The 16,608-nt window shown below is 44.7% G+C and overlaps 4 protein-coding genes across 12 annotated transcripts; 2 read left to right on the top strand and 2 right to left on the bottom strand.

Annotated features, from left to right (window-relative positions):
* Positions 1-670: 670 nt before the first annotated feature.
* Positions 671-3,654, bottom strand: fignl1 (fidgetin-like 1). Its single transcript, XM_084709802.1, has 2 exons — positions 3,358-3,654; positions 671-2,945 (listed from the first exon to the last, which is right to left on the bottom strand). The coding sequence occupies exon 2, from the start codon at positions 2,926-2,928 to the stop codon at positions 982-984; it is 1,947 nt and encodes a 648-aa protein (XP_084565928.1). The 5' UTR covers positions 2,929-2,945; positions 3,358-3,654; the 3' UTR covers positions 671-981.
* A 259-nt stretch (positions 3,655-3,913) lies between these two features.
* ttl (tubulin tyrosine ligase) lies at positions 3,914-9,313 on the top strand. Of its 9 annotated transcripts, none has more exons than XM_084667157.1 (9): positions 3,914-3,973; positions 4,091-4,205; positions 4,367-4,677; positions 5,030-5,108; positions 5,242-5,474; positions 5,638-5,773; positions 5,858-6,127; positions 6,308-6,451; positions 6,910-9,313. In XM_084667157.1, the coding sequence occupies exons 3-9, from the start codon at positions 4,509-4,511 to the stop codon at positions 7,112-7,114; spliced, it is 1,236 nt and encodes a 411-aa protein (XP_084523283.1). In that variant the 5' UTR covers positions 3,914-3,973; positions 4,091-4,205; positions 4,367-4,508; the 3' UTR covers positions 7,115-9,313. The 9 variants fall into 9 exon arrangements, with proteins under 9 accessions (XP_084523283.1, XP_084523282.1, XP_084523278.1 ...); XM_084667156.1 differs by having other exon boundaries at positions 4,321-4,677; XM_084667159.1 differs by having other exon boundaries at positions 3,940-4,205; positions 4,367-4,451; positions 4,553-4,677.
* A 279-nt stretch (positions 9,314-9,592) lies between these two features.
* On the top strand, positions 9,593-15,041 carry polr1b (RNA polymerase I subunit B). The gene is made up of 15 exons (XM_084667057.1): positions 9,593-9,792; positions 9,927-10,094; positions 10,222-10,368; positions 10,474-10,606; positions 10,726-10,862; positions 10,959-11,182; positions 11,274-11,445; positions 11,545-11,716; positions 11,832-12,113; positions 12,327-12,460; positions 12,589-12,759; positions 12,885-13,041; positions 13,139-13,335; positions 13,424-13,674; positions 13,774-15,041. The coding sequence occupies exons 1-15, from the start codon at positions 9,616-9,618 to the stop codon at positions 14,654-14,656; spliced, it is 3,405 nt and encodes a 1,134-aa protein (XP_084523183.1). The 5' UTR covers positions 9,593-9,615; the 3' UTR covers positions 14,657-15,041.
* Positions 15,040-16,140, bottom strand: nanp (N-acetylneuraminic acid phosphatase). Its single transcript, XM_084667058.1, has 2 exons — positions 15,954-16,140; positions 15,040-15,836 (listed from the first exon to the last, which is right to left on the bottom strand). Exons 1-2 carry the CDS (start codon positions 16,041-16,043, stop codon positions 15,189-15,191), a joined length of 738 nt encoding a protein of 245 aa, XP_084523184.1. The 5' UTR covers positions 16,044-16,140; the 3' UTR covers positions 15,040-15,188.
* Between the last annotated feature and the right edge of the window lie 468 nt (positions 16,141-16,608).

The raw sequence follows: 16,608 nt of genomic DNA, 5'->3' as shown, positions 1-16,608 counted from the left end.
GTCTTCCAGTTTCTCAAAGATTGTTTCATAAAAATTACATGACAATTTCATTTCATGTGTGCACAATCTATAATCGTCTGCCTCTAACCCACTAGCAGTGTATGACCAGAGGCATTCAACATAAAAGGAGATCAACTACATTAAAATTCCCTGTTGAAAACTTCTCATTCATCTAAGGACCAAGACTTGGCTGACAGAAATCAAAGTTTCTGCCGTACAGTTGTACACAAAACCTGCCTAAATTTGTAGCTACTGTATCAATAAAAAACTCGAGTATACTCAAAAGCACTCTTTGTTATCATTTTCCTGTTGTTGCATGACAGGAAGAGACTGTGCAAGAGCAAAATCTGTGGGCAACAAGGATATACTCCATGTTGCCCAACTTCCCCTGCCATGCTGCAAAACAGATCCTGGCAAAAACCTGGAAAAGTTGGAGTCTGTTTCAGTAAGCATTTCATGAATACCAATGACAAGAAGACGTTGACATACTTGCATACGCATGACAAACATGCTGATACACTATACGACTTGACTGCAACTACTGTCTTCGCAGAGGATAGATTGGAGTGAAAAGGGAACATGCTGTATTACTCCATAGCCCACCCATCCCTAACTAAAACTTTGCCACATTTCCGTAGCTTTACACCACATAAACACACCACATACTGTGCATTCTTAAGTAACTTTATTAGGAACATATTACAACATCTTCAGATAGAATATTCCCATGACAATGCCCTTGGTCATAATGTACTGTTGGTAACATGTACAATCTACAAAGAAAAGTAGATTTTAACACATTTAAAGATATTCCAAAAGTACTTTAATACAGTTTTTTGTTTGTGTGCAGATTTTTATTGATGAAAATTACTATTTTACATTCTCAAATACATATTCAAGACATAAGTCCAATTAAACATAAGTGAGGAGTAGAAGGGACCACTAAATATTTACATGTTGCAGTCCATGTTGCACTACTGATTAACGTCCACATCCAAAAGTCTTGTTCCAGTCCTGGTACAGCTCCAGGTCTTTGGGTGACACACTGGGCCGCACCGTCCTCAGAGCCTCCTGGAAGTCACTGTGCAGGATGGGCCGCACCTGGTCAGCTGTGATGGTGGCCATGTCACATAACTGGATGCTCCGTATGGGCCCCAACGCTGCCTCTCGGCACAGCTGGGTCATATCTGCCCCAGAGAAGCCCTCTGTTCCAGTAACAACACTCTCCAACCCCTCCTCTCCTATCTGGCTCTTCTCTTGAGCCATGAGGTTGGTCACTATCTGTCGTCGTGCAGCAGCCTCTGGGAGGGGGATGTACAGGCGTTTTGAAAGGCGTCTACGGGCAGCCTCGTCAATCTCCTGAGGGCGGTTGGTGGCCCCCACCACCAGGATACGGTCTTCAGCGGAGGTAGCTGCTCCATCCAGCTGAACCAAAAACTCTGTTTTTATACGTCTGGATGAGTCATGCTCCCCATCCGTCCTCTGAGACAGCAGAGAGTCGATCTCATCGATGAAGATGACTGCTGGCTGGTGACAGCGGGCGATGGTAAACAGTGCTCTTACCATTTTTTCCCCTTCGCCCACCCACTTTGATGTGAGCGATGAAGCACTAATGCTAAAGAAGGTGGCCCCTGACTGGCAAGCAATACATTTCCCAATGAGAGTTTTACCTGTTCCTGGTGGCCCAAACAGGAGAATGCCTTTGGGGGGGCCACGGAGCCCAGTGAAGATGTCAGGTCGCAGCATAGGCCACACCACTATCTCCTTAATGGTGGCTTTCGCAAACTCCAAGCCTGCTATGTCATCCCAGGCCACAGGCGGTCCGTGGTCCATGATTTCACTCATGATAAGCTCAATGATCTTGGGCTCAAAGTTTTTAAGACGCTCATCAGTAACCTGAGTCTCTTGAGCCGCGTTGTTGCAGGGTCCACCCTCGTCCTCGTCCTGCTTCGGCATAGGGGACACAAACTTGGAAAAGGTCCCCCTTGGCCTGTTGGCTCCCAGGGATTTCTTCATGGCAGCTGCCATCCCTGGCGGCTGAGCTCTCTGGGTCTGGTGGGAATGTTTTTTCTGCTGGTCAACAATGAACTTCTCCCTCGCCGTTTTAAAGTTAGTACCACTCCGTGAGTCTGACACTGCCTGGATGCCAGATGCCCCCCTCCCAGAGTCCCTGCCCCCATCCCCACCTGAGCTGTAGAAGTTTTTCCTCTTAGAGGAGTTAGAGGTGGGGAAGAAGACAGACTGGTGACTGTGTGAGCCTGCTGTGGGGCCTGGGGTTGCTTGTACGTAAACTGGGGAGTTCTGGCCAAATAGAGACTGAGCTTGTGGTGGTGGACAAGCAAAGGCATTGGCATTACTGAAGATTCTGTCAAAGCCACTTGGTCTGTCTGCAGCACCACCCAGTGGATGACTAAAAATGCTGCTTCCCTCAGCCATGGGCAATGGGGGTCCTGTGGACTTGAATAGTAGGGGCAAAGTCTCTGTAGAGGGTAGAGACTGGGAGCTGCATCCACTGTCTTGTCCTACAGATATGTTAACATCTGCTGGCACCACAAGGGACTTGCCGCCGTCTGTCCCAGATTGAATCATCTTCTGCACGCACGGCAGCTCCAGCACACTCGCCTTGGTAAGGGACGATTCCCATTTGTCGCTGTGGTTCCTCTGACTGCGAGCCAGGTGCAGAGCACTCTCTGCATAGTTGTTAAGACCTGTGCGAGGGTCGTCAGAGTCCACCACTGCGGCATAGCGCTCCGAGTAGGTCCTGAGCAGGCTGTCCGCGCCCGCCTCAGAGAGCTGGGAACTCGCCCATGCATATTGAATGGCGAGGATATGTGCCCGATAGGAGTCTGCCGTCTGTTCAGGTGTGCAGGTGCCAGATGAAATGTCAAAGGACCTCCTCTGCCACTCGCCCAGGTGTGGACCACTCATGCCTGGCGTGCTCCAACCTGCATAAGGAGTGGGGACAGGAGACATTAACAATGCATAACCCAAGAAGCATCCAGGCAAACAATAAACTCCTGTAAGAATACGTTGGTAGCAAGTGTGGTCAACATTTCATCAGTCCATGAAAACTTGAAAAAGAGTCGCACTGTCTTTCTGAATACATTTGTCAGTAACAGACTGTAGTATAGCCAGCTAGCTACTAATCTGCGACACTGCTGTATTCATCATGAACTGACCAAGCAACTAGCTGGCAAACTGGTTTCACACCGTAGACTATACACAAGTAACTAGCTAGCTAGATTAGCATACCAACAGTGTGCCAATTTCTACAATATCCTGCAATTTGGTACTGTAGCCAGTTATGCCTTAGCCTCGAGTGAGTTAGCTAGTTGACGGACAACGTAAAGTACTTACAACATATATGTAATATTTTAGGAGAAGGAAAACGTTGTTCTAACGAAGAGCCAGGCTGTCATTCAGTTTACTAAATTTGCCGCCAGCTTAATCTTAAAGGTGCACTCAACAATTTGGGGATCTTATTAAACACCCAATTCAATTTTCACGTCAAAGTATAACTGGATGAACTGCAAATATCGTATGCATCAATGTGTTTTATTTATTCATACTATAAGACATAACTTAATACAAATGCAATATCCACAGTACAGAAACGTTTTTAAATCCAAAATGACTTGACTACGTCACCTAGCGGCCGAAGTAATGAAATGAGGAAAATATAGCCGTCCTCTAAATGGACGCAAGGCTTTATGGGATATTGAGTATCAAATATGTGTGTTAATCTTATTAAATATATTTTTACGATACTAACATTGTGATGAATGTTTGATATTGTATAAAAATGTATGGCAAATACCAAAGGGAAGCTTTTATAAAAGAAAGTCTTATTATAACAGTTATCCAGAGGAGCGGTGGTAGACGATAAAAACTACAGTTACCATAATCCTGTGAAGTTCCTGTTTATCCTGACGATCGAGGATGACAGCTGCGGAGAATAAAGAAAGGAACGGGGGTGAGCCTGTGATGGAAGACAGTCAAATTTAAGTAGATTTATTATGTACTAATTACCAAACCAAATGATTATCTGTGAGAGCAGATAATCAGAAAGCAGTTCATTTGTTTTGCGTAGGCAGTTGCCGTCCCGACACTGTGGCACAGTCTTCACTGTCTGAGCTGTGTCTGTGTGGAGTCAGAGGATCTAAAATCGAGGGACAACCCAGAAGCCCAGGCACACCCTAATCTTGGTACCCATAAGTGAACATGTCTGTGATGTAATATTAAGTATTTACAATGACTCTTTAGGCTTTCTGGCATTCACTTGGCTGTTCCACGACTTCCAGTTATACGACACCTTTTCAGTATTTTCCAGCTAAACTGGATATGACTGAATCATCATGCCATACAGACTTCTGCGGAGATAACCCTCGCCAGGCTGTAGTGTTGGATAGTCGGGCTAGCGACCCACGTAGCTTGCTTCCAATGATTTAGAAGTGGGTGAATATCGAAATTATTGTCCTCGTTTATCTGACAGAACATTATAGTTCATAATGAATTCTCCAATGTATACATTTGTCGCTCGTGATGACAACAGTAGCGTTTACGCTGAAGTTTCCAAGATTCTCGTCTCAACTGGACAATGGAAGAGGCTGAAAAGGGACAATCCCAGATTCAACTTGATGTTGGGCGAAAGGAACAGACTGCCGTTTGGACGTCTTGGTAAAATAATTTATTTTGAATGATGTCATATGATATACTAAGACGAAATCCAGTGTGCCTTGCCTTATGTCACGATTAAAATAAGTTAGACTACCTTCAGTGGGTGGAACTTTCTCCTGGAGGCATATGCTAATTTTCGAAGCATTCTTCCCATCCCTGACTCATCCGCATGGTCTATTCTGGAAGCAAATGTACTGCATCCTTGATCACTGACCTTTTATTAAAGCTAGGCCTAGCCCTAGACCTTGCTCTGTCAAGTCTACAGTATTGCATTTACATATTTGTCAAGTCATGTGCATTGTAAACTATTTTTGCTTTTCTTTTATCTTAATTTAATTGTTCTTCTCCCCAGGCCATGAACCCGGTCTGATGCAACTAGTGAATTATTACAGGGGAGCTGACAAGCTGTGCCGCAAGGCATCATTAGTCAAGTAGGCTTTTCTGTATTTTCATAGAATGAAATTGGCTAAGGATTGTTTTTTTGTGTGAAAAGTATCACACTGTCACTGTAAAATAGTCAATAGTTTGGTGTTAGATGATTGGTGCTTGTTCTCGACATCACAGATTAATTAAGACCAGTCCAGAATTGAGAGACTCGTGCAACTGGTTCCCTGAGTCCTACATCATCTATCCAACCAACCTCAACACTCCTGTTGCTCCTGCGACTAATGGGATTAGCCACATGAAAAGCAACCCAAAGACGGATGAACGCGAGGTCTTCTTGGCCTCCTATCACTCAAAAAAAGAAAGCGGAGACGGAACAGTGTGGATTGCCAAGTCATCTGCTGGGGCAAAAGGTAAGCTACAATGCTACTTTAATACATCTTTCATGTTTAAGTTTCTGATCAATTTTCAATGCAATTGAGGGAAGCATAAGAGAGGGTGATATTGTGTCTGAGACTAAATGTAAAATGTGCTTCTGAAAAACGGTTAATGGTTGAATTGGTTGCATTATTACAGGTGCTGGAATTTTGATATCCCATGATGCAAATCAGTTGCTGGAATACATTGATAATCAGGGTCAGGTTCACGTCATTCAGAAATATCTAGAGAGGCCACTACTTCTTGAGCCGGGCCATCGCAAGTTTGACATCAGGTAAGGTATTCTTGTTATTTATTTTTATGAAGCTAATACTGCAGGATAGTCAAGATTCTGATACATTACGTTTGATGTTGTTAGGAGCTGGGTGCTCGTAGACCATCAGTACAACATCTACCTTTACCGAGAAGGTGTGCTGCGGACTTCCTCTGAGCCCTACAACAGCTCCAACCTCGAGGACATGACCAGCCACCTGACCAATCACTGCATACAGAAGGAGCACTCTCATAACTATGGCCGCTACGAGGAAGGCAACGAAATGTTCTTCGACGAGTTCAGGCAGTACCTGCTCTCCACTCACAGTGTTGCCCTGGAGACTTCCATCTTACCTCAGATCAAGCAAATCATAAAGTATGTTTTTTCTCTTAGCCTACTTCCATTTTCATCTACACCACAGCTGGATTGAGGCTACGAGGGCCTTATCAAACGTTCAGTCCTCTGTCCTTTGCATGTCCTTGTTTATTCTTGAACTGTACTTCTGCTTGATTGTGATTAATTGTATTGTACCTCTGATCCTGTCTCCAACATCAGGAGCTGTCTGTCATGTATTGAACCAGCAATCAGCACCAAGCACCTGTCCTATCAGAGCTTCCAGCTCTTTGGCTTCGACTTCATGTTGGATGAGAGCTTCAAGGTGTGGCTGATCGAGATCAATGGGGCTCCGGCTTGCGCACAGTCAGTACCACTCCTTAGATCTTTCTGTCATCCTTTCTGTCCTTTTTCCTATCCTATAGGCACAATTATTTCAATTTCATCAAAGCATTAGAAAAGCTAGCTTTGATGTTAAGAATCCACCAATGATCTCAAATTAACCCCGAGTCCTGGATCATACTCTACTCAGACCTTCGTTTGTTTGTTCATGCTTGTTTGTTTCCCACAGAGTTCACCTTGGATCTATTTTGAAAATATTGCCAGTGTTCTCTATGGCTCTTTTTTTATTTTCTATAAAAATGTTTTTTAGCTTTGACTTCCTGGTGAACCTAAATTATACTAGAAGTGTCAAGTTTCCTTTGAATTGATTTTGCATGCTGGATAATATATAATTTGGATTTATATTGCTGTCTTTTGACCATATTTGATCCAGCTGCTCTTCTTAACAGCCATGACAACACTGTTATTGCTTCTTCCTTTAGGAAACTCTATCCAGAGCTTTGCCAGGGTATTGTGGATGTAGCAGTATCCAGTGTCTTTACCCTGAACAGTGACTCCTCCTCCTCCTCCTCAGCCTCTTCTTCCCCCTACTCGTCCTCCCCTTCCTTCTCAACAATCACAACATCCTCTTGTTCCTCACCGAAATTGAGAGGGCCCCTCCATGTGGGCCCTTTTACTCGACTGTAAGCACACAAAATCCTTGTTCTCTTGTACAAATAGCCTAATTCTCTACCCTCTATCCCATGCAAACTCCCATGCTCTCCTTGAAAGGTCCCATGGGCTTGGGAATCTGGACAGCTTTTGGTACCTCTTGATTTGTTCTTCCGTAATCTCTTCTCCCTAACCCCTTGGCCACCCAGAGTACACGTTAGTGGAGATTTGCTGATTTTGAGGCAAGTGATGAAACAGCAGAGTGATAAGTTCCAGAAGATTCCAGAATGAGACGAGGAGTCTTTCCCTCCCCTAATGCTGCCACTGGGTCTCCCTGGGTCTGATGGAGAGAGAGGCTCAGAGTTGCATCCAATTCTGAGACTGTAGTGCCTTACATCTCTGTCTCCTTAAAAGATGCAAAATGTTTATCGCTTGCCTCTGCTACTGTGTGTGTTATGTGTGCTGTCAGGAAGCCAAGTGCGTATCAATGTGTGGTCTGGTCCGGAGTATGTATGGTATGTAAATCTATTGGTTTTACCCACAAATTTTAGCACTGCAATAAACATTCCGCTTCCCTGTATGATGATACCATACCAGACATTATAAAAAGGCAAACCTCATATCATAGGGTGAAGTGTCAGAGAGAGGTGTAGGTATTCTACTGTAGGTATTGTTGCTAAGCAGTACGTTTATCGGATTTGTTTTACTGCTTGTTCTTTACAAAGTGGGCATGCAACTCTAGGTCTTACATAAAATTATATACATTTCATTTATGTCAGTGTTCTTTTTCGTATGAAGTTCCCAGTTCTGTCCTCAGGTTTTTATCCATTTAGAAGAGACGGCATGTTGTGAAAGCATGAAGTAGTAGCCTGTGCTGATCTATTTCAATTAGGACTGCTTACCCCTTTGGCCTTGTGTACTGAAAGCTCTTTGCTAATAAAGAGCTGCCTAGAGGCAGCTTGTTGTTTTCTTGTTAATTTTTTCTAAGAGATCCATTTAATGCTTGTTTAATAACTGCAAATGTGTTTGTTTTAACTTAGATTGGTATAATTCTGCAGACTTTTCGTGTATGGATTAGCTTTGCAGTACTGTTCAAGTGCTTTTAATAACGATAGTGACCTGTAAAAAGTTAGTTATTTTGGGGGAGAGACCATAAATGGAGAATACTGCAAATCTAACCCCAAACCTTTATGTAAAAGCAATTATGTTTTTTTTGTGTTAATTTATTGGAAGCCTGTTCAGTTACTCACCTGGCATGCTTGGTTATATACAATATATCATTTTGCTTGTTAGTCCTGTATGTTTAAGTTGCACTGTGGAACACTGTACCATCTGACCACATAGTCTATACATGGCCTTAAAGCATTGTAACAGTTATAAATCCCATGAGTTTGTTTTTAGTTCATTTTCAGTTTGTTTTCATTTAGGTTAATCCCTTTTCCTCCAATGATTTGTCTGTCCCAGGATAATGCAATTTGAGTCTGTGCTTCATTATGTTTTGAGGGACACTGTTGGCACATATCCAATTTTCTTTTCTTTTTCTTACTTTGAGAATGAAGGACAAGGAAGTGTGACTGACGGCATTTATTTAATATGCATGATCAGGGGACACAATTGCTTGAAATGCATAATTGTGATTGAATGTTTGGGTAGATTATGTACATAACATATCTCTAGATATTTTGCTAAACAATAAAAAGAACATGGTTCTACTCAGCACATTATTGGGAATGTATGTTCTCAGCATTATTATCAAATTTACAATTCTTGCCATCAAAGGGAAGAGGTGCCTTAGCAGGACTTGACTCTTTAATATGTTTTAAAGAAGAATTTGACCTCTTGCATAAAGATGCACCTTCTATTTGTTTGATTGTTTGGAAAGAAGTGAATTTGACTATTGTTAAACCAATGCGGCTGTTAATTGTTTTTCAAGTCCTTCATGATGTACCTTTCATCTTCATACAATGTTTATTTACTGCTTGACTGGACAGTGGTGACTTGGTATATTCTGTAATCCAATTATTTACCAAAGAAAACAACTGATTGTGAATAAGACACTGTTTTCTTGTCCCATTTGTGTTCTTTTCAGTATTAAAAACATTAAAGGTTAAAAACTTTTTGTGAATCTACCAAAAGGCAGAGGGATGCTATGTAGTGTTTTCCTAATGTTTTATCAAACTCTTGCACGAAAACCTGATTGTCTGTTTATTCATGTAGAATAAAAAATAAACTAATGTGGGTGATATGATTTTTCTTTTCATATTAAAGACAAAGTGACTTATTTCCGGAATAATTTAAGCAAAAAAAAGTTAAAAAAAATAGACGCATAATTCGAAAGCATACTTCTAACAATCTATGAACTTAAACTAAATCCTACTGATAGATGTTCTGACATTGACGGCAATTTATATATCCCCTCATATCCCCTCTGCTCTTGTACAAGGTGCGGCCCCTTTAAATGACTATTCGTGTTCTTTTTAACTTCCTGTCAGTTCACTTCCTAAGTCACTACTCCCATGTGATAAACAAGAGTGAGCATGGACTACACAACGAAGTGGAGTAGCTTACCGACCGCCCCAAGTCTAAAGAATTTGACAGAGCCAGGTTTTGGTAAACCAAAGACACAACAACATGCTGCCGTTCAAGATCTAACCAAAGCCCACATCGAGTCGTTTGACCAGGCAGTCACGGATGGATTGAGTCGCGCTGTGCAGGTTGGTGGTGCTAGCTAGCTACTGTAGCTCTCACGTGGGTGCAGTGCTGTCAAAGCAGCCAATGAATAGTTCATAAAACTGGTAGTTATGCTACATATGAGCTGACATAAACACATGACACGTCTCTTTCTTAGGCTATTCCTCCACTGGAGTTTACGTACAAAAATGACAGGATCACTCTTGCATTTATTGAGGCCACTATCTACAAGCCAGCGGTTGCTAAAGGAAGCATCTGCAGAGACCTGAACGTGTTCCCAGCAGAATGCAGGGGGAGACGCAGTTCCTACAGGGGGAAACTGGTGGTAAGCATGACCTGCTTTTTGAAGTGTTCTTTAGTTGTCAATGTAAGGCAGGGATCTCCAACCCTATTCCTGGAGAGCTAACAACCTGTTATGTCTCCACACATATTTGTTTGCGCTGTGTTTACAGGCAGATGTCAGCTGGTCTGTCAATGGGATTCCTAAAGGTATTATAAAACAGTCTCTGGGCCAAGTGCCCATAATGGTGAAGTCTAAGCTGTGTAACCTACATGGGCTGTCCCCCAAAGAACTCATTGAGCACCACGAGGAGGCTGAGGTAGGCCTGGACCTTATACCAGTGCATACTAATCACATTTAATCAATCCCTGCTAAAATAATGTTGGAAATTATTGATTTTACTCGTAACCTTTTATACAAACAGGAAATGGGGGGCTATTTCATTGTGAATGGCATTGAGAAGGTTGTCCGAATGCTAATTATGCCGAGGAGAAACTACCCTATAGCCATGTCAAGACCAAAGTGGAAGAGCAGAGGCCAGGGATACACTCAGTATGGTAAGTATCTGGCAGTTATTTAATGCTTATAAGAAAACAACATAAATGAGCTACTCTGTAATGTTGTGATTTACTACCAAGGATGCCACCAGGGTAACACTGTGTACATTTGTGTTTAGGTATCTCAATGCATTGCGTAAAGGAGGAGCACACTGCCATCAACATGAACCTGCATTATCTGGATAACGGCACTGTAATGCTGAACTTCATCTACCAGAAAGAGCTTTTCTTCTTGCCTTTGGGCTTTGCACTGAAGGTGACTTGCACCTGTTTGTACGAATGGTGACATGACGTCGACAATAATGCTGATCCTACATTTGGATATCAACTACTTGACCATTATGTTTCCCAGGCGCTCGTGAATTTTACAGACTTTCAGATCTACCAGGAGCTGATCAAGGGTCGAGAGGACAACTCTTTCTACAAGAGCTGTGTGTCAGAGATGCTGCGTCTGGTCATGGAGGAGGGTTGTACAACCCAGGTGAAGGTCCTCAACTATCTTGGCGAGAGATTCCGGGTCAAGATGAACCTTCCAGAGTGGAACACCCACGAGCAGTGTGCAAACTTCCTGCTAGAGTAAGCGTTGGAACAAAACTGTCAAATGTGATGAGCCGATTTCTTTGTCAGAGGACAAACGCGTTGATGATCTTGTTGTTCCTGCTTCCAGTCAATGCATCTGCATCCACCTGAAGTCCGATGTGGAGAAGTTCTACATGCTGTGTCTGATGACCAGGAAGCTGTTCACATTTGCCAAGCAGGAGTGCATGGAGGAGAATCCTGACAGCCTCATGTGTCATGAGGTTCTCACGCCTGGACGGCTTTACCTCATGTTCATGAAGGTGGGCATGGAGATGGTTGGTGACAATGGTGTTAAACTGTGTACATCCCATGGTACATCAGCAGACGTGATTAATCCCATCATTGTTTTATGGCTACAGGAGAAGTTGACTTCCTGGCTGGTTTCTGTAAAGCTGTCAATGGAAAAGAGAGCACACAGGCTGACTGGAATGGTGAGCTCTGAACACCTGGCCAAGATGTTCAACCAGGGCACTGATCTCACGAAGGCTTTCGAGTACCTTCTGGCCACAGGGAATCTCACGTCAAAAACAGGTCTGTTTCTGCATGTCAGTGTCTGCAATAGATTATCTGTGCAATGTGTGAAAATCTTGTTGGTTTTGTTTGGATGTGTGAGACTGCATTGTGACTGTACGTCTTGGCTCTTCAGGTCTGGGAATGCTCCAGGACACAGGCTTGTCGGTGGTGGCCGACAAGCTCAACTTCATCCGTTACCTGTCTCATTTCCGCTGCGTGCACAGAGGTGCAGCATTCGCCAGGATGAGGACCACTTCTGTGCGTCGGCTGCTGCCCGAGTCCTGGGGCTTCTTGTGTCCTGTCCACACCCCTGACGGGGAGCCCTGCGGCCTCATGAACCACATGACGGCACACTGTGAGATTGTGGCCCAATCCTACCTTACCACCACCCTGCCAGCCCTGCTCTGCTCCCTGGGTGAGTGACAAAACAATCCAGTATCAAAACATGGGATTTCATAACCACTTGTGGTACACAGGTTATGGGAGGATGTGCCACAGTTGTAGTTGTCTCGTAAAAATCCCACAGGAATACCTTTTTCCCTAATGTTGTGTCTGAGCTTTTTAAGGTGGTTTGTCTAATGTTTGAAGAAATGCTCAGAAACCCACAACTTGCACCTCTGTAACCCAGGTGTGACGCCTGTGGATGGGTCCCCGGGCCAGGCCTTCTCTGACTGCTACCCCGTGGTCCTGGATGGAACCATGGTTGGCTGGGTCGAGAGCGAGCTGGCGCCCATCTTAGCAGATTCTCTCCGCAGATTCAAGGTAAGACCTCGAGCGTCACAAGCCCATTACTTACAGTACATGTTTAAAATGGGGATATAGTTTGATGTACTGAGCACCCATCAGTGACTTATGTGGGATGTGACTCGATAGTGTCAAACTTCTTGCAGGTCTTGAAAGAGAAGAAGATTCCACCCTGGACGGAGATTGTGTTGGTTCCTAAGACGGGCAAGGCCAGCATGTACCCTGGCCTCTTCCTCTTCACCACACCCTGCCGCATGGTGCGCCCAGTCAGAAACCTGGCGCTGGGCAAGCAAGAGCTGATTGGCACCTTTGAACAGGTGCAGCAGGAGTAGCACTTCTATGGCCGTGTGGTTGCAAAAGTAGTTGATAGAAAAGCATTCCTTGACTGGGGCTCACAACTGTAAAACCTCACTAAACGGGTGGTCCTCTCCCTTTCCTGCAGCTGTACATCAACGTGGGCGTCAGTGAGGATGAGATAGAGCCAGGCGTGACTACCCACCAGGAGCTCTTCCCCCACAGTATGCTGAGTGTGGTCGCCAACTTCATCCCTTACTCAGACCACAACCAGAGTCCCAGGAACATGTACCAGTGTCAGATGGGTAAAGCTTCCCCACTCCCCATAGAGTAGTATTGTTAACCAGTAAGTCAAAGAAAATCATCTGAAGGCTATACAATTGTGTGTGTCTCCTCCCCCAGGTAAGCAGACCATGGGCTTCCCTCTCCATTCATTCCAGGATCGTTCTGACAACAAGCTATATCGCCTGCAGACACCCCAGAGCCCCCTGGTCAGGCCCTTAATGTATGATCACTACAACATGGACAACTACCCCATTGGCACCAACGCCATTGTGGCTGTCATCTCCTACACTGGCTATGACATGGAGGATGCTATGGTGAGACGCCTGTGAAACTTGGGTTCCATTTCCTGGCTGTGCGTGTGTTTTTGTAAACAAAAATGCTACAAACCTGTTTTCATTACAGATCCTGAACAAATCTTCGTGGGAAAGAGGTTTTGCATATGGCAGTGTGTACAAGACTGAGCTTGTGGACCTGGCTGAGAAGATGAAGGGGGAAAACAACCTGGTCTTTGGTGTCAAACCTGGAGACCTAAAGGTGATGGATAAACTGGACAATGATGGCCTCCCTCCCATTGGGGCATTACTAAGTTATGGAGACCCCTTCTACAGCTATGTCAACCTAAACACCGGCCAGGGCTTTGTCAACTACTACAAGTGAGATTTTTTTTTTGCATTTAAATGCGTCATCTTTTGTATTTCTTCAAGCTTGTTGTGATGTGCTCTTTAATCCGCTGTTTACCATCTGTCTGCCAGGAGCCAAGAGACCTGTATTGTAGACAACATCAAGGTCTGCAGCAACGACTCGGGCTCAGGGCGCTTCAAGCGTGTCTGCATAACTGTGCGGGTGCCACGTAACCCCACCATCGGCGACAAGTTCGCCAGCCGCCACGGTCAGAAGGGCATCCTGAGCCGCCTGTGGCCCGCCGAGGATATGCCCTTCACAGAGAGCGGCATGACCCCTGACATCCTGTTCAACCCCCACGGCTTCCCCTCCCGCATGACCATTGGCATGCTCATCGAGAGCATGGCCGGCAAGTCCGGCGCCCTCCACGGCCTGGCCCACGATGCCACGCCCTTCACCTTCTCTGAGGAGCACTCGGCACTGGAGCACTTTGGGGACATGCTGCGAGCAGCCGGCTACAACCACTACGGCACAGAGCGCCTTTACAGCGGCCTGAGCGGCCTGGAGCTGGAGGCGGACATCTTCATTGGCGTGGTCTACTACCAGAGGCTACGCCACATGGTGTCCGACAAGTTCCAGGTGCGGACCACGGGGGCAAGAGACAAGGTGACCAACCAGCCGGTGGGAGGGAGAAACATCCAGGGGGGCATTCGCTTCGGGGAGATGGAGCGCGACGCTCTGCTGGCCCACGGGACCTCCTTCCTGCTCCACGACCGCCTCTTCAACTGCTCGGACCGCTCGGTAGCCCAAGTGTGTGTGGACTGCGGCAGCCTGCTGTCGCCCCTGCTGGAGAAGCCCCCACCATCCTGGTCGGCGACACGCCACCGTAAGACTGTCTGCACCCTGTGTGGCAAGAGCGACTCCATTGACACTGTGTCTGTGCCTTACGTCTTCCGGTACTTTGTAGCAGAGTTGGCCGCCATGAATATCAAAGTAAAATTGGAAGTAAAGTGATTTTCACCGGTACGAACACACACATCTATGCATATCCATTACTGTGCCTTTCACAGAATGCTTAGCTTATTTTATAATGTGAGTAGGACTGGTTGGTTAGTATAAACATTAGATTCTGGAATAATGTTGCATCCTCTTATGGTATTTTCTCAGCATGAAAAAACTAAGTAATAAAACAGTTTGTGTTATTGGTGTCAGTGTTTTATGTTGACAAGATGTTTTCAGATTGTTTGACAGAGTTGAGAAAGAGACACTGTATTATCACGACAGACTAAGTTATGATTGGATGATGCATCTTGAATGGAACTTGGGGGGGGTTAAACCATAGATATATATCTATGGGTTAAACAATGTACTGTAATAAAGAATTCCAAGTTTGATAGTACTTTTTAACAATGAAATTCTGTTTATTTTTCCCACAGAATTGGAATGCTAGTGTTATTTTTATTGTCTGAATGCACCCACCACACAGATTAATGAGAAGAATGATTTTAGGACTATTAATCTTGGCACTCTCCATATTAGGTACTTTTCAAGAGCTTTGTTTGAAATGAGCAAGAATGTCTGGTAGTTGTAACACACTGGAAATGGTATAGTCCGGTTTGACTGAACCCTCTGGTGGCAAGCCACCCCTGTTGTTAATCCACACGGTGGCACGGACCCCTGCCTTGAAGCCCCCCAGGATGTCAGTGTACAAAGAGTCACCCACCATCACACAGTCAAGAGCCTGCACCCCCAGCAGGGTGAAACAGTGGGTAAATATGGATCGCGAGGGCTTCTCCTCTGCATGCTCTCCCCCCACCACTATGGCATCGAAATATCCCCGACACCCCACTGCCTCCACCTTCTCTCTCTGGGTTTGGGTCTCTCCATTCGTCAGCAATAGTAGTTTATAGCTGGTCCTCAGCTCCTTCAGTAGATTACACACTGGAGGTGATAAGGCTAGAAACTCCAGGCGAGTGTTCTTCCAGAGGTAATAGCATTTGTGTCCCAGGCTAGGGTATGAGCAACTCGCAACTTCCAAGATGCTATCCTCCCAATGCTTGACACGCACCTCATCAATGGTCCTACCCTCTGCAGCGTCGAAAGTCTCGTGTAGAAGCTTCCTTTTGAATCTGTCACAGATGTCATCAGTGCAATGGTCATTTTGGCCCAAAGCGGTTTTCAGGAGCTCACTTGTCTGTGGAAGGACATGGTACCTTATTAGCATTTCCATTACAGGTTGGTGGTCAATGGTGTTGTATGTAGTTCAGTGTGCAGGCTGTTCTAAATTGCACTTCTAGATTTATCTCCTTACTTTTTGTATGGCCACCACTCCTGCTCCCGCTGTGTCAATAAGCGTGTTGTCCAGATCAAACAATATTGCCTTTAAACTGTTACGGTCCATTTCTTGCAGACTACATATATTATTGGCGATGGATTATAAGAATGAATCGTAATTAACACGACAAAATCGGAATACTCAATACACAATGCGGAAGAGAATACGTTGACTATTGCATTATGGGTGTTATGGTTTTAGGAGAAAGCAACAATAATCAATTCCCCTAGAGGGCGTTAATGTATCAAATATGGAAACTGCGATTGAGACTAACCGTGACTGTTCTATTTTTTGTGTGACACACGCACACAAAAAAGTATGACACTAAGCAGTACTGAACGAAACGGAACCGGTGTCATTTGAAAACATAGACTTGAAGCGAGACCAGAACCTGTACATCTTGAACTAAAATAGAGCACACACTCATTGAACCCTCTGTTGTGAAACCCCATTAACAAGTTAGTGGCCTACTTTTCATGCCGTGTTGCAAAAATATAGAAGCAGGTAGCTTCTCCCTATGGATGCCCATTCAGCAATGCTCCATCTAAAATAAATTCAATAACCTCAATTAAACATGAATGTACTGTAAGTGTTGGCTCACTGCTAAACTTCAACCCTCCAACCACCCACT

Source organism: Hypomesus nipponensis, chromosome 11, assembly GCF_054491055.1.
Source record: "Hypomesus nipponensis isolate SF chromosome 11, ASM5449105v1, whole genome shotgun sequence".
Taxonomy (NCBI): domain Eukaryota; kingdom Metazoa; phylum Chordata; class Actinopteri; order Osmeriformes; family Osmeridae; genus Hypomesus; species Hypomesus nipponensis.
This window is presented reverse-complemented; position numbering and strand designations above follow the sequence as displayed.

Bases quoted from the DNA above. Each gene is read 5' to 3' on its own strand.
- fignl1 (XM_084709802.1), bottom strand. From the start codon at position 2,928: ATGAGTGGTCCACACCTGGGCGAGTGGCAGAGGAGGTCCTTTGACATT.
- ttl (XM_084667157.1), top strand. From the start codon at position 4,509: ATGAATTCTCCAATGTATACATTTGTCGCTCGTGATGACAACAGTAGC. The intron at 5,475-5,637 runs GTAAGCTACAAT...GCATTATTACAG, and splicing joins GTCATCTGCTGGGGCAAAAG to GTGCTGGAATTTTGATATCC. The intron at 6,452-6,909 runs GTCAGTACCACT...TTCTTCCTTTAG, and splicing joins GGGGCTCCGGCTTGCGCACA to GAAACTCTATCCAGAGCTTT.
- polr1b (XM_084667057.1), top strand. From the start codon at position 9,616: ATGGACTACACAACGAAGTGGAGTAGCTTACCGACCGCCCCAAGTCTA. The intron at 11,183-11,273 runs GTAAGCGTTGGA...TCCTGCTTCCAG, and splicing joins TGTGCAAACTTCCTGCTAGA to TCAATGCATCTGCATCCACC. The intron at 12,760-12,884 runs GTGCAGCAGGAG...CCTTTCCTGCAG, and splicing joins TGATTGGCACCTTTGAACAG to CTGTACATCAACGTGGGCGT.
- nanp (XM_084667058.1), bottom strand. From the start codon at position 16,043: ATGGACCGTAACAGTTTAAAGGCAATATTGTTTGATCTGGACAACACG. The intron at 15,837-15,953 runs GTAAGGAGATAA...GTCCTTCCACAG, and splicing joins GAGTGGTGGCCATACAAAAA to ACAAGTGAGCTCCTGAAAAC.